Here is a 13,694-nt window from a genome sequence, read left to right as displayed (position 1 = left end):
AAAGTATCCAATACCATTAAATTCAACTTGCAACATTTTAAACAAATTAGACCTTTTCTTAACTGTCAATGCTGCAAAGTCATACCTCCACTGTATGATTCTATCCCACATTGAATACTGTTTCACAAACTGGTCGTTTGCTTGTGCCACACACCTGAAACCCATAGAACAGCTGTTCAAGAGAGCTATCCAGGTGTTTGACAGAAAGCCACAGTCATACCACCACTGTACCATCCTTGAAAATCACAATTTCTTGAGTTTTTGACAATTTTATGTCTTTTAAAAGTATGTGTTTTTAAAAAAAAAATATTTACATGGGCTGGCCCCCCTCCCCTTGGGGGAATTCATCCACAGAAAACACACTGGACGCAGCACTAGGTCAGAAACCAAAGGAGACTGTGAAGTCCACCACAGACGGACCACCTTTGGACAAAATGTCCTCTCCATTAAAGGCAGCTCATTGTGAAATAGCCCCCCAACTGAGATACGGGATTGTCCCACTCTCAATAGTTTTAAAGGTCAACTTAAAGAATGGTTGAGCAACAAAACAGACGTGTAATCACCGCTAAATAAATGCACTTTAACACAGGGGTATCTCCTCTTGCACTTTTATGTAGCGCTTTTTATCTTATCCTGCACTTTATATATCATAGCTGCTACATTGTACTGCCATGTGGTAAATGCTTGTATGCTGCTCATGCTCTTTCTGCATATCATGTATTTATTTTTGCTGTATATATAAATGTCATGTTCTTATATGCTGTATGTGACGGGAATACAGATGGAAATGAGCTCAAAGCTAAAATCCGGCTCATTTACACTTGTAAGCATTATTTTTGTTTTAAAGTGTTCATCAATGTGCACTACGGTAGCCCTGAAGAAAATTAAACATTAAAATATGTTATCGATGTCCCCATTCCCAGTTTGTTTTGGGAATAATTGCGATGTTTACTATGTTTTGGTAGCTCTTAACAAAACAGAATTTTTGTAAAAGACTGCGACTCTAAAAGGCAAGTTTGTGATTTTAACACTGTTTCGATGAAACAATACATTATACAATATTACGACTTTTTGCCCTATTTTCAACACAATATACTTGTACCTTTTTGTTGTTGTTGTAGTTGTAGGGCTTCAAGATATGTTGCATGTCATGCATAAACACGGTGTCATCTTTTCCTTGAAACTGACGTGCTGCCCGTTTTACAAAACAAGTTATTTTTCTGCTTCTTCATCCTCTGATTTGTCCTCCCCCGTCCCTCTTCCTTCAGCCAGCACAACAAGAATAAAGGTGGATCTGTGAAATGAAACACCTCTTCCCAAAGCGTGACTTCCCTATTGAGAGCATGCGTCTTCGGCAGCAGGGTCTAAACCAATTGGCCAGATATACTAACATGCAGAACGTACGGTATGTTTGAAGACTAACCATTTATCCAGTTCAAGCTGTCTTTAAGATGTGACATTGCGCTTTGACTATTCCCCGTAAAATCGTTACAAACTATTACTTATTCTTAAATTTGACCTCTTGCTGCTTGGTTGAAAATGATAGATGAAAAATAACTTTAAAAAAAAAAGACTCAAACAGCGAGGGACATTATACTGGTGCAAAGCATCCAAAACTAAGGACCCCACTAAGACGACAGTTTGAAAACTAGCTATGGATCTGAGAAAAACCAAGTCTCCCCCCGCGAGTTGAAGCCAAGAACAAACTCCTGGACTACCATCATCACCATCATTCTGGACACCCGAATCTTGCAATACTACTGCTGCTTATTTTGCTCCTTGGGCCAAGACGTCTCTGTTTATGGAAACAGTGAAATCAATGTTGGTTGATATTGTGGAGGGGGTGATACATCGGTACAGAGAAGAAATATGCAACGGATGCCGAGTCAGTCACCCCGGCCAGAGGCAACACGATTGTCTGAATGACATGCCCGATTTTTTCTTCAGAAACAATTACAACGCGTTACTGAAAAGACTCTGGCTCACCGACTTCATTACTGAGATCGACCAGACTCTTATTGATAAAGAAATGTTCACGGATGATTGGAGGATCCAAGGCGCTTCGGAGGCTGTTCTGCACAATCTCAAAAATTGTAGACGCCTCAAGGAGAGACTTGAAAAGATCCATGCCGAGTTGGATGGAGAAGAAGAAGACTAATAACCTGCGGTTGGTTGAAGCCAGGGATTTTTTCTTTTTCGATACATTGACTTTTTCTTTAAAGTAAAATAAACATGGGGAACTACTATGCAAAATGCTCGGTATATATTGATCAGAATGTAGTCAATACCCTTTTAATAAGTGTGGTGATGAGGACGATTGAAAACAGAGTGAATAGTGATCCCCGTGTAAACAGAATGGCTGAAGTTTGTAAACTAGAAGACATTTTGGATATCGTTCGTTCTGGCAGTACTATTCCTGGTCATTGGGAAACGATTGTAAACAAAACATTTAAAGTGGTCCTGGAATCTTCATTTTCCGAAACATTCTGTTATATTACCGAAGAAATGAAACAAACATCAAAAGTGTATCATGTGCTCTCATTGTATGCTCTGTTTGTAGATGTAATGCATCTTTGTGTCAAAAACAGCATACACATGAATATTTTGACTGAAGTGAAAAAACTCCATCATGATATTTCCAGTAATCTGGGGAATTCTAAGCTGGAGACGGTCCTGGGGATGTTACAATCAGTATAACTATTGATTTTGTGTGTGAACAATTTAAATGTAAATGGACATTTTTAATTAAAAAAAAAAAAAAAAGTGTTTTTTACATTTTAAAAACTGTTGTCTTCATTATAGCAAGGGGAGCGTGTCTTATACATGTGTATTACAGTCCTTCACATGCACTGTTGTCTTCATTATAACAAGCGGAGGGTAACAGTGAAGATGTATTATACATGTGTATTGAAACGTGCGTATTATACCCCCACAGAAACACAGAAACATGGAAACACAGAAACACAGAAAACACTGAAACCACTGAAACACTGAAAAAACACAGAAACACTGAAACACGACACACAGAAACACCGAAACACAGAGACACAGAACCACAGAAACACAGAAACACCGAGACACAGAACCACAGAGACACAGAAACACAGAAACACAGAAACACAAAAACACAAAAACACAAAAACACTGAAACACTGAAACACTGAAACACTGAAACACCGACACACCGAGACACAGAAACAGAAAAACACAGAAAAACACAGAAACACTGAAACACCGACACACAGAAACACTGAAACACAGAGACACAGAAACACAGAAACACCGAAACACCGAGACACAGAACCACAGAGACACAGAAACACAGAAACACAGAAAACACAAAAACACTGAAACACCGACACACCGAGACACAGAACCACAAAAACACAGAAAAACACAGAAACACAGAAACACAAAAACACAAAAACACTGAAACACGGAAACACAAAAACATGGAAACACAGAAACACAGAAAACACAGAAACACAGAAACACAGAAAACACAGAAACACAGAAACACAAAAACACAGAAAACACAGAAACACAGAAACACAGAAAACACAGAAAACACAGAAACACAGAAACACAGAAACACAAAAACACTGAAACACCGACACACAGAAACACAGAAAACACAGAAACACAGAAAACACAAAAACACAAAAACACAGAAAACACAGAAAAACAGAAACACAAAAACACTGAAACACCGACACACAGAAACACCGAAAACACTGAAAACACAAAAAACAGGCTTGTGTGCTAGTATGGTTTTTGAATAAACACATCAGTATTTTAAAAAGTCAATTAGTATCAGCCTCCCATCGACTTTTTAAAATACTGAAAAATAATGCTTACAAGTGTAAATGAGCCGGATTTGAGCTTTGAGCTAATTTCCATCTATAGTCCCATCACATACAGCATATAAGAACATGACATTTATATATATATATATATATATTAGGGGTTTCACCAACTAATCGACTAGTCGACTAGTCGACTACCTTTACCACTAGTCGGCGCTGTAGGCCCTAGTCAACTAGTCGTGAAAAAAATTGAGGTAAACGAGGTGCTGCAAAATGCTCCAAAACACGTCCGACATTCTTATGTATGGCAGAACTTCAACGAAGATGTAACCAACTCCACAGTGAAGGGTCAGTTGTGTACAGCTGTACTGAAGTACAATACAAATGCATCTGCTATGCGCAACCATCTGAAGATGAGACACCCGCTGCCGACAGCTAGCACTAGCAGTAATGCTAGCACCAGTGAGCAACGGACCGGCGTCAACACTGAACAGAGGCAAACGAACAGCAAGAAAACACGGGTCAACAGTGATGCGGATGATGAGCTACGGGATTACTGCCAGCGGGCACCGCATATCCCCACAATGGATAATCCACTGGAGTGGTGGGCAGAAACTGCGCACCGCTTCCCCCGCTTTCGAGGAGCTACCTGGCTATTCCAACCACATCCCAGAGTGAGAGGGTTTTTTCCCTGGCAGGCAACACTGTCACCCGAAAGCGGTCAAGCCTCCTTCCCTCACATGTCGATGCGTTGGTGTTCAAACCAAACCAAAAATATGGAAAGGTGGATGTTATCGTGGAGGACAGCGAATAAAGTGTTGCGCACTGGATTTACGTGGCATTTATGTAAACAAGAGTTTTTTGCTGTCGATTTTGGTGAGTCCAGTTACTGTTTGTTATTTACTCAGCAATGTAACACAAATTAAAATGCAGTGTTTAATGTTACTGTATGAGTTCTAATATAAAATACAGTTGTACACCTCTCTTTGTGTGTCTTTATTATGACGTAACGACTAGTCGACTAGTCGACTACTATTTTGAAAAACGTGTCGACTAGTAAATATTGGTAGTTATGAAACCCCTAATATATATACAGCAAAAATAAATACATGATATGCAGAAAGAGCATGAGCAGCATACAAGCATTTACCACATGGCAGTACAATGTAGCAGCTATGATATATAAAGTGCAAGATAAGATAAAAAGCGCTACATAAAGTGCAAGAGGAGATACCCCTGTGTTAAAGTGCATTTATTTAGCGGTGATTACACGTCTGTTTGTTGCTCAACCATTCTTTGAGTTGACCTTTAAAACTATTGAGAGTGGGACAATCCCGTATCTCAGTTGGGGGGCTATTCCACAATGAGCTGCCTTTAATGGAGAGGACATTTTGTCCAAAGGTGGTCCGTCTGTGGTGGACTTCACAGTCTCCTTTGGTTTCTGACCTAGTGCTGCGTCCAGTGTGTTTTCTGTGGATGAATTCCCCCAAGGGGAGGGGGGCCAGCCCATGTAAATATTATTTAAAAAAAAAACACATACTTTTAAAAGACATAAAAAATGTCAAAAACTCAAGAAATTGTGATTTTCAAGGATGGTACAGTGGTGGTATGACTGTGGCTTTCTGTCAAACACCTGGATAGCTCTCTTGAACAGCTGTTCTATGGGTTTCAGGTGTGTGGCACAAGCAAACGACCAGTTTGTAAAACAGTATTCAATGTGGGATAGAATCATACAGTGGAGGTATGACTTTGCAGCATTGACAGTTAAGAAAAAGGTCTAATTTGTTTAAAATGTTGCAAGTTGAATTTAATGGTATAGGATACTTTCTGGATATGTTTCTTAAAAAGTCAAGTGCGAGTCCAATATGACACTCCCTGTTCAAGATACTTGAACTGGGAGACTAGTTCTATTTCTGCTCCATTTAAAAAATACATTGGATCCTTCGATTTTGATTGATCGTTTACTGAACATCGTCGTTTGCATCAACATGCATACTGTTTTTGTTGTACTCATACTATCAATATGCAGATTGTGTTATCTAGCTTTAGATATAATGTTTTTTCTTCCTCTTTGCATAATTTGCATCCACAATCCTTTGCCAGTAGGTGTTTCCACAGTCCTTGCGGTTTTCCAATTGTTCAACTAATTGGGAGCTACTGTAAGCTATTTGTATTTGCATTTTAGCACATTACTTCCTGCAGTGATTCAGAAAGTATTATGTTTGGGCTTTTAATTGTGAAAGGGAGAACACTACTCAGAACCAGACATAATTTCATAGAGAAAGCGAGTCTTATAGGGAGCCAATTTAAATGCTAATGTCGTCTTTATTTTACATCCATTACAAATTTGTGCAAGCAACTACTTCATTATGATAAGTTCTCTACAGCCGATTTAAATGCAATCAAATGTATATTTCTAAGTGCTTACAACTTAACTGAATATATTTCTGTACCCAGTGTTGAACAGGACCCAAACCTTTGAGAGATGAAAAAGGACACATCTGCTTTAATCAACTGCCAAGTAGTGAAGTCTGCATTTGTGTCTGTTCATTTGTGAAACGTGGAATTCGGTTTCTTTTTAATGGCCTAGGCGGATTTTGGCTTTTTTTCTCTTGCCAAGATACTTTTAGACACACTTTGAGGTATGCAAAACCTTAAAACTAGAACACTGATGGCTGGCTTACGCTGCAAATTTCATCACCTTTTAACAAGAGAGTAGGTATATAAAACGTTATTTTGTATATTTTACACATCAGCAGAAACAGAGAGAGAGAGAGATGGCAGGAAGGGGGGGAGACAGTCTCCCCCCACCTTTACAGACACTGTGTTTTAGAGAGAACCCCTCCCCCCTCTGTCGAGTGATAAGATGGCAGGAAGGGGGGAGGAGGGGGCAGGGCCAGGCTCAAACACACACACACACACACACACACACACACACACACACACACACACACACACACACACACACACACACACACACACACACACACACACACACACACACACACACACACACACACCAAAAGGCCTTACAGCCATAGGAAGAGGTAAGGGTGACAGTAAGGGAGTGTGTGACTAACTTTTGACGAGGAAGGTGCTTTCTTTGTTCTGATCAGCCCCAATCTGCATACTCTGTCTGAATACATTGAGAGTTACTTTTGACTCTAACAGTGTTCCACTGGAGTCATAGCTTTTTGAACTTATTTCTTAGCAGCAATTCGGTTTCTTTTTAATGGCCTAGGCGAATTTTGGCTTTTCTTTCTCTTGCCAAGATACTTTTAGACACACTTTGAGGTATGCAAAGCCTTAAAAACTAGAGCACTGATGGCTGGCTTACGCTGCAAACTTCATCGCCTTTTAACAAGAGAGTAAGTATATAAAACGTTATTTTGTATATTTTACACATCAGCAGAAACAGAGAAAGATGGCATTGAAAGTATGTACATACACATTACAAACATGTAGATAGTAGACAAAAACTAAAAAGAATTTCCCAGCTTTTCTGTGTTCTGATCAGCTCTGAATCCGCATATTTTGGTCTGGATATATTGACACCCCCGAGTCTCCTCTCAACCCCCTCCTACCTGCTTTTTCTATACTTTTACAGCCTCAGCCGACTGCAGGACCTTGGGTGTTAAGAGACAGGAGTCTTCATCTCCATGTGAAGACATCCGTGACTGATTCACACACACACACACACACACACACACACACACACACACACACACACACACACACACACACACACACACACACACACACACACACACACACACACACACACACACACACACACATAGTGCTGTGTACCTGGACTCACATTCAGGTTCAGGTCCGGACTCAAGTCCAGAGGTACAGGTTCAGGTCCGGACTTATAAGTCCGGACTTGTGTCAAGTTGTGTGAGTAACTAAAGTGAACTTATTGTGAGCTAATTATCAATTGAAAATAAACTCATAATCAACTCAAGTTCAAACTCGTCAGGTTTATTGTGCCCCCTTCCAACTTGTGTCTACACCATGTCTTTTCTAGAACTCTACATGTGTTACTAACTACACAACACAACTACATACATAGTGATGTACATACAAGACTCAATATGCAAGAGTACAAGTCTATGTGTTCTTGTTCAAGAACAACAGCATATTGACATTGTCTGGGTGAAGTGTTGCTCTTTCGGCAGACACTATATCACCATACATACAAAGGAGTTAGCTTAGCTACACTACCAAATATGGCAACCAGCATCCCACGCTGTCAGTGTCCACTATGTCTAAGCCAGCTTCCCTTGACGTCACACAGATCTCGCGAGCAGTTGCGATATTTTGCGAGACTTCGTGAGCTCAGTAATGGCCGCCATATCAGAAGCCAAAACAATGTTTTTCGTCTTTTCTCAGCGCAAATTTCTCGATCTATGGAAGGTTTTAGATGGTTTAGAACACAAAGGAGAATATACGTAAGTACCGGTTCCTGACGTTCCGGTTTTAACCGGACTTGAACCGAAACTTTTTACAAGTCCAGTACCGGTTTGGCGTACCGGTACGCAGCACTACACACACACACACACACACACACACACACACACACACACACACACACACACACACACACACACACACACACACACACACACACACACACACACACACACACTTGGGGGCGGGTCCACCTGTCACTTTGTATGCATACTAATGTGATTGAAACTTTTTTTATTATACACCATAAGGCGCAACAGTGGGGGCTTTTCACACCTGTGAATACACATCACCCCCCTCCTATCGACGGATCTCACACCTACTTGGGATATCACACCTCCTTGAGATCTCACACCTCGATCAAAGGGGAGGCGGGACTTAGCTCATTAGCATAAGTAGGAAGAGGTGTGACCTGTCACAGCACCTGTCACTTTTTATGCATACTAATGAGACGAACGCGGGATGAATATTACTACTCACTTGCAAATGTATTTGTGAGTTTGCAAATATTTTAAATACATTTGTGGATGGTGTTTTACATTTACAAATCACATATTTACACACATTATTTTTATGTTCACACAAATAATTATGAGACACATTTATGCCCATAGTAGCGTAACAACTGTGTAGGCCATTAAGGCTACTAACAACTTTTATCACACGGCTGAGTTGAATAATCCATTCTGATTGTACATTCTTAACATGGTGTTAATACAGTAGTACAGACCACTGTCAAGGACTATAATGAAGGTTGCTAAGGAGGATCAAGAAAGAGAAAGGAAAAGAGGTTCAAAGACGGAGCGCTGGACGTCAGATATATCACCAGAAGAAGGCAGAGAGGAAGTAAACAATAACAGGAACACGGAATAGGCTCTGTAGTTTCTTTAGTATATAGCCGTGTAATAAGCAGGATAATGTTCAGCGAGGCGGTCATTATGGGGAAAAGAACAACCGACGGGCCGATCAGGGATCCCGACGCGAAGCGGAGGGATCTTGATGAGCCTGAAGGGTAAACACCAGGTTTACTAATCTACCCGCACAATTTGTCTCTGGTGTCGGAATGTCTCGCGATGTTAGTGAATTCTTAAAAAACAAAACACCATTTAATTTCGGGTTAAAATATGTTGTAACTGCGTTACTGAGAATTGTAACGAGTAGTATATTACCCACATTTCATTAGTAATGCGTTACATTACTTTGTTACAGCAAAAAGTAATACATTACTGTAACTCCGTTACTTTTGTAACGCGTTACACCCAACACTGCTCCTTGGTCATATGCTGTTAGTGGTTATCCTCCCACAAGATAGTATAAACAGCTAACAGCTAACATTAACTAGCTTTCCTTCTGCAGATTACAAAATGTATTTGTTGTTCACAATGTAACATATACTCTACCATCAATCAGGAACAACAAGATGCTTTTTAATGCAGGCTGTGTTATTGCCTTTAATTTTACCTACAGTATCACTGCGAACACAGAAATCCACATTAGTCTGGTTCTGGTGGTTCTTTCAGAGAAGTACTTCATGTGCTTCAGAGCAGCATGGCAGCAACTAAACATTGTTTTCATTATCAATAAATCGTATTTAATCCAACTTGTTGATACATTCTATATAACTAGCTCAAATATTATCTAAGGAATCTTCTTAGACAGCACTGAGCCCAGGAAGCAGTCTGCAGCCGGACCCTCACAGTTTGGGTCGGGGTATCTCTCCACCTACAGCCTCCATCTGTCCAGTGTTCTGGGAGCTGAGAAAGGTGTGGTCCTGGTTCAAGTATGTGGTGATGAACTCTGGAAAATCTCTCTTCAGGACAACCTCCAGGAACATGTCAGCAGCTGTGAGTAACCTCCGTTTATCCCTGAGGAAGACACAGAGAGAGAAACTTCTGTTCAATAATAGAAATAAATACTGAAACTCAAACAGGGAAAGTTACAGAAATATGAAATCAACGAACATTAAATGTGAAGTCAAAGTTATGATACTGTTTATGATTGATGAATGATGATTATGATATAAGCTTTTTCTCCTCAGCAGGGCACAATGTGCTACCTGTAGCTTACAAGCCATGGACACACATGATTTTGTTGCACTGCTATTGAAGAATAAGCACCACAGTATAAAATAGGAGACAGCTCCACACCTAAAGTGGCATATGTTTCAAAGACTGTGACTCTTTTTGGTGAAATTAATGCCAAATATCAGCATTAGTCTGACTAGTATCTGAAAGAGGTGATGTCTTGAAAACAGCAAATACACATTTATCAAAAGGAGCATGATGTTTATAATTATGTGGAAATAAATTACGATTAAAAGGTCCCCTATTATACTATTTTTCAACAATATATCACAGGTCTCGGATATTTACAGAACATGTCTCTGAAGTGATTGGCTGAAACACCAAACAGATAATTGCAGAATCCCATAATCCCCTGTTTCAGCCCTGTTCCAAAAGTGCTGATTCTGGGTCTATAGCTTTAAATGATGATGAGCTGCTGCTGGCCACGAGACACAATGTTGCTCTAAGAGGAGATTCAGGTGATAAGGTACATTGACATTGACACATGTCCATATCACTGGCTTGTCTAAAAGGCATCCTGAAGGTGCTCACCTGTCAGAGGGACGGCCTGTCCCCAGCTCCATCAACAGCTCCATCACCATCTCCTTACTGAGGTCAGTCACCAGCCGTCTGCTCACCAGCCTGCTGTCATCCTCCAGCTGAGTCTGGTGACGGATCCACTGCCACACCTGAACACACCACGCACGCACGCACGCACGCACGCACGCACGCACGCACGCATGCACGCACACACACACACACACACACACTTGTCAATGTGGCTATACAGTGCTGGTTAAATCCGATTGTTGGAGATATCAACTGTGGAGATGTCTGTCTTCACTTCAATTTAATGGAACTGATTTACACTCGACTTGAAGGCATTCTGCAGTTGTCACAAAATGTTGATAACATGCATTTAAACTTTAAGAAATGATGTTCGAAAGTCTTGCATTTACTGTATTATTTTTAACCTGCAGGTATTGCAACAGCAACGTGATAAGTACTTAGTAATATCTCAGTGGACATGTCCCTCTCATGTGTTGAATAATTTCTCTATGTGCAAAGCTCTAAAATGTAGTAAAATAATATCTATTTATAGGATTAGGGGTCATGCACGGTGTTTCCAGTGTAAGCAGTAAAGCCCACCTGTGATCTGGAGATCTCTGCTGTGGCTGAATCCTCCACCTGGCCTCTGTAGAAGAAGTGTCCTTTACCTGTACAACAGAACATGATTCTAACATTATGCAAGCTTCATCCTGAGTGCTCCTAAAGAAGAAGAGAAGAAGAATATGAACGTGGACTTACCTGAGAGCCATGCATTGATAAAGAGGACCCCGACTGCAATGTTATACTTCAGACCATAAAGAGTGACTCCTCCCTGAGGAAAAACACAATCCATAAGTAACACATAAACACACAGTATATGTTCTTTATGTGAAGCTAACAATATCAGTTTTACATTTCCTTCTATCATGCTCTGCCACATGCACATACTCAGATCTTTGCTTTAAAGTAGCAATACTAGTGTGAAAATACTTATTTACAAATGAAAATCCTTGATTCAAAATTGTACTCAAGTAAGTACCAAAAGTAAAATGACTCATTATGCAGGATGGCATAATTTTATTTATTTATTTTATTATTGATATATTTTGTATTATTGTTAATCAAGTCAATGTCACGCTTGTTAAAAGTGGGGTTTATCAGAATAACTTTTGATTACTGCTGGCTATCTTAAAATATAATAATATATAATAATGTATTAGTTGGTTTCTTTTTTTATTTAAATCTGCAAAGTACATAGAAACTAAATCTTAATATAAATGTAGTGCAGTAAAGAGTACAACATTTGATCTAAAAACACTATTTTTAATGTGGTCAAAGTATAAAGTAGCAGTAAATAAAAATACAACCACAAGTACCTCCATTTCTCACTTAAGTGCAGTACTTCAATAATAAGCCTCATAATTACAGTATTATGTAATTAATGATAGAAAAGGGTTTGTCCTCTCTATTACAAGAAGCTTTTTGTACACAGTATACTTGTAGTGTTGTATTTCTGCAAATGCTTTGACTTGAGTAAAGTTGTCGCTAGGGAAGCATCACTTCACTCTATTTCTCCCCTTTTACAGGGCGTAACATCTGGATTAATCTGCAATCCATATATTACCTTATATTACCTTACTATAAACCAGTGGTGAACCGTCAGGGCCTTCAAGGTATTCAGAGAATACCCTGGAACACTCAGATAAAACAAACAAAACATTGATTTAATTATATAAATAAAATGTATATAAAATGAATAAATGAGAATCGTATCTGTGTTGTTTATCTGTAATATTACAGTGTTACGTTGATTTGTTTGTCCTTCTCGGACCATGCACTAGCATTTCAGTGGTTTTGTGTTAGAAAAGAAAGCAACCAATCAGATCTTGTTCTGGGTCTCTGGGTAGAATATCCTTCAACCAAGGTATTCTATATCCTTGATAGAATACCTTGGCCGTTGCACTGAATGAGAGCGTACGTTTGGACTGACAGTTTGATCAACCAATAATATATTGATTTGTAGCCAATGGGCGTATTCTTTCAGAGTTTTCCTCGGTTCCAGGGTACTCTAGAAGGCCCGCTAGTTAACTGGCTCGAGACAGAGGATCTAGTTCAGGGGTCTCCAACCTTTCTTCATCTGAGAGCTACTTTGAAAAAATGAAAGTGGCCAAGAGCTACCTGCATCACATCGCTTACATTTATTCTCATCAGTTGAATTAAGCTATACTTTTGTACACGTGTGAAATTGCAATACCTGAAGCTTATCAAAAATCTTAACTTCACATCAAGGTCCAAGAAAACGAAGATTTCTCACATATTATTATGGCCCACACTGAAAATTCACATAAATGTCCTTAATCACCACCTTACAAGCATTTCACTCTTTTTTACAGTCAGTGAGATGAATGACACTGCATGGAGTCCACCATAGAGGTGTATGCTGTAAGGCCCTGACACACCAGGCCGAAATCGTCCGTTTTCGTTAGTCGGACGACGAAGCGTGCCCTGTCGCCCAAACTCAATTTGGTGTGTCCCGCACCATCGGCCGTGACACGCCTTAAGGCCCTGACACACCAAGCAGTTACCAGAGAACTCGCCGATGCCGACTGTTGCGTCGGCGTGTTCTCCTGCGTCTTGGCCATGTGTCGCACTGGAACACACCGCAAAGACTTCAGCCGAGTAAGTACGAACTGTGCATGCGTGAGTGGCAATAACTCTCCTTACCAGCAGGCGGCGGTAGTGTGTATTTGTCATTAAAAACAGGCAACAACCGAAGACAGAGAAGAAGAACAGACTACGTGAT

At 40.0% G+C, this 13,694-nt stretch overlaps 1 protein-coding gene across 1 annotated transcript in view; it reads right to left on the bottom strand.

The window, feature by feature from the left end:
• Window positions 1–9,700: 9,700 nt before the first annotated feature.
• Window positions 9,701–13,694, bottom strand: part of ugl (ureidoglycolate lyase) — a 215,706-nt gene continuing 211,712 nt past the window's right edge. The window contains exons 12-15 of the mRNA XM_079670709.1: window positions 11,651–11,723; window positions 11,492–11,559; window positions 10,895–11,031; window positions 9,701–10,144 (exon numbers count right to left, since the gene is read on the bottom strand). Of these exons, the coding sequence (XP_079526835.1) occupies window positions 9,973–10,144; window positions 10,895–11,031; window positions 11,492–11,559; window positions 11,651–11,723 (450 nt within the window). The 3' untranslated portion in view covers window positions 9,701–9,972. The remainder of the gene's footprint in view (window positions 10,145–10,894; window positions 11,032–11,491; window positions 11,560–11,650; window positions 11,724–13,694) is intronic.

The sequence above is a fragment of the Notothenia rossii genome, assembly GCF_949606895.1.
Source record: "Notothenia rossii genome assembly, chromosome: 3".
NCBI lineage: Eukaryota > Metazoa > Chordata > Actinopteri > Perciformes > Nototheniidae > Notothenia > Notothenia rossii.
The sequence above is the reverse complement of the archived record's forward strand: the minus strand, read 5'-3'. Positions and strand labels throughout refer to the sequence as shown.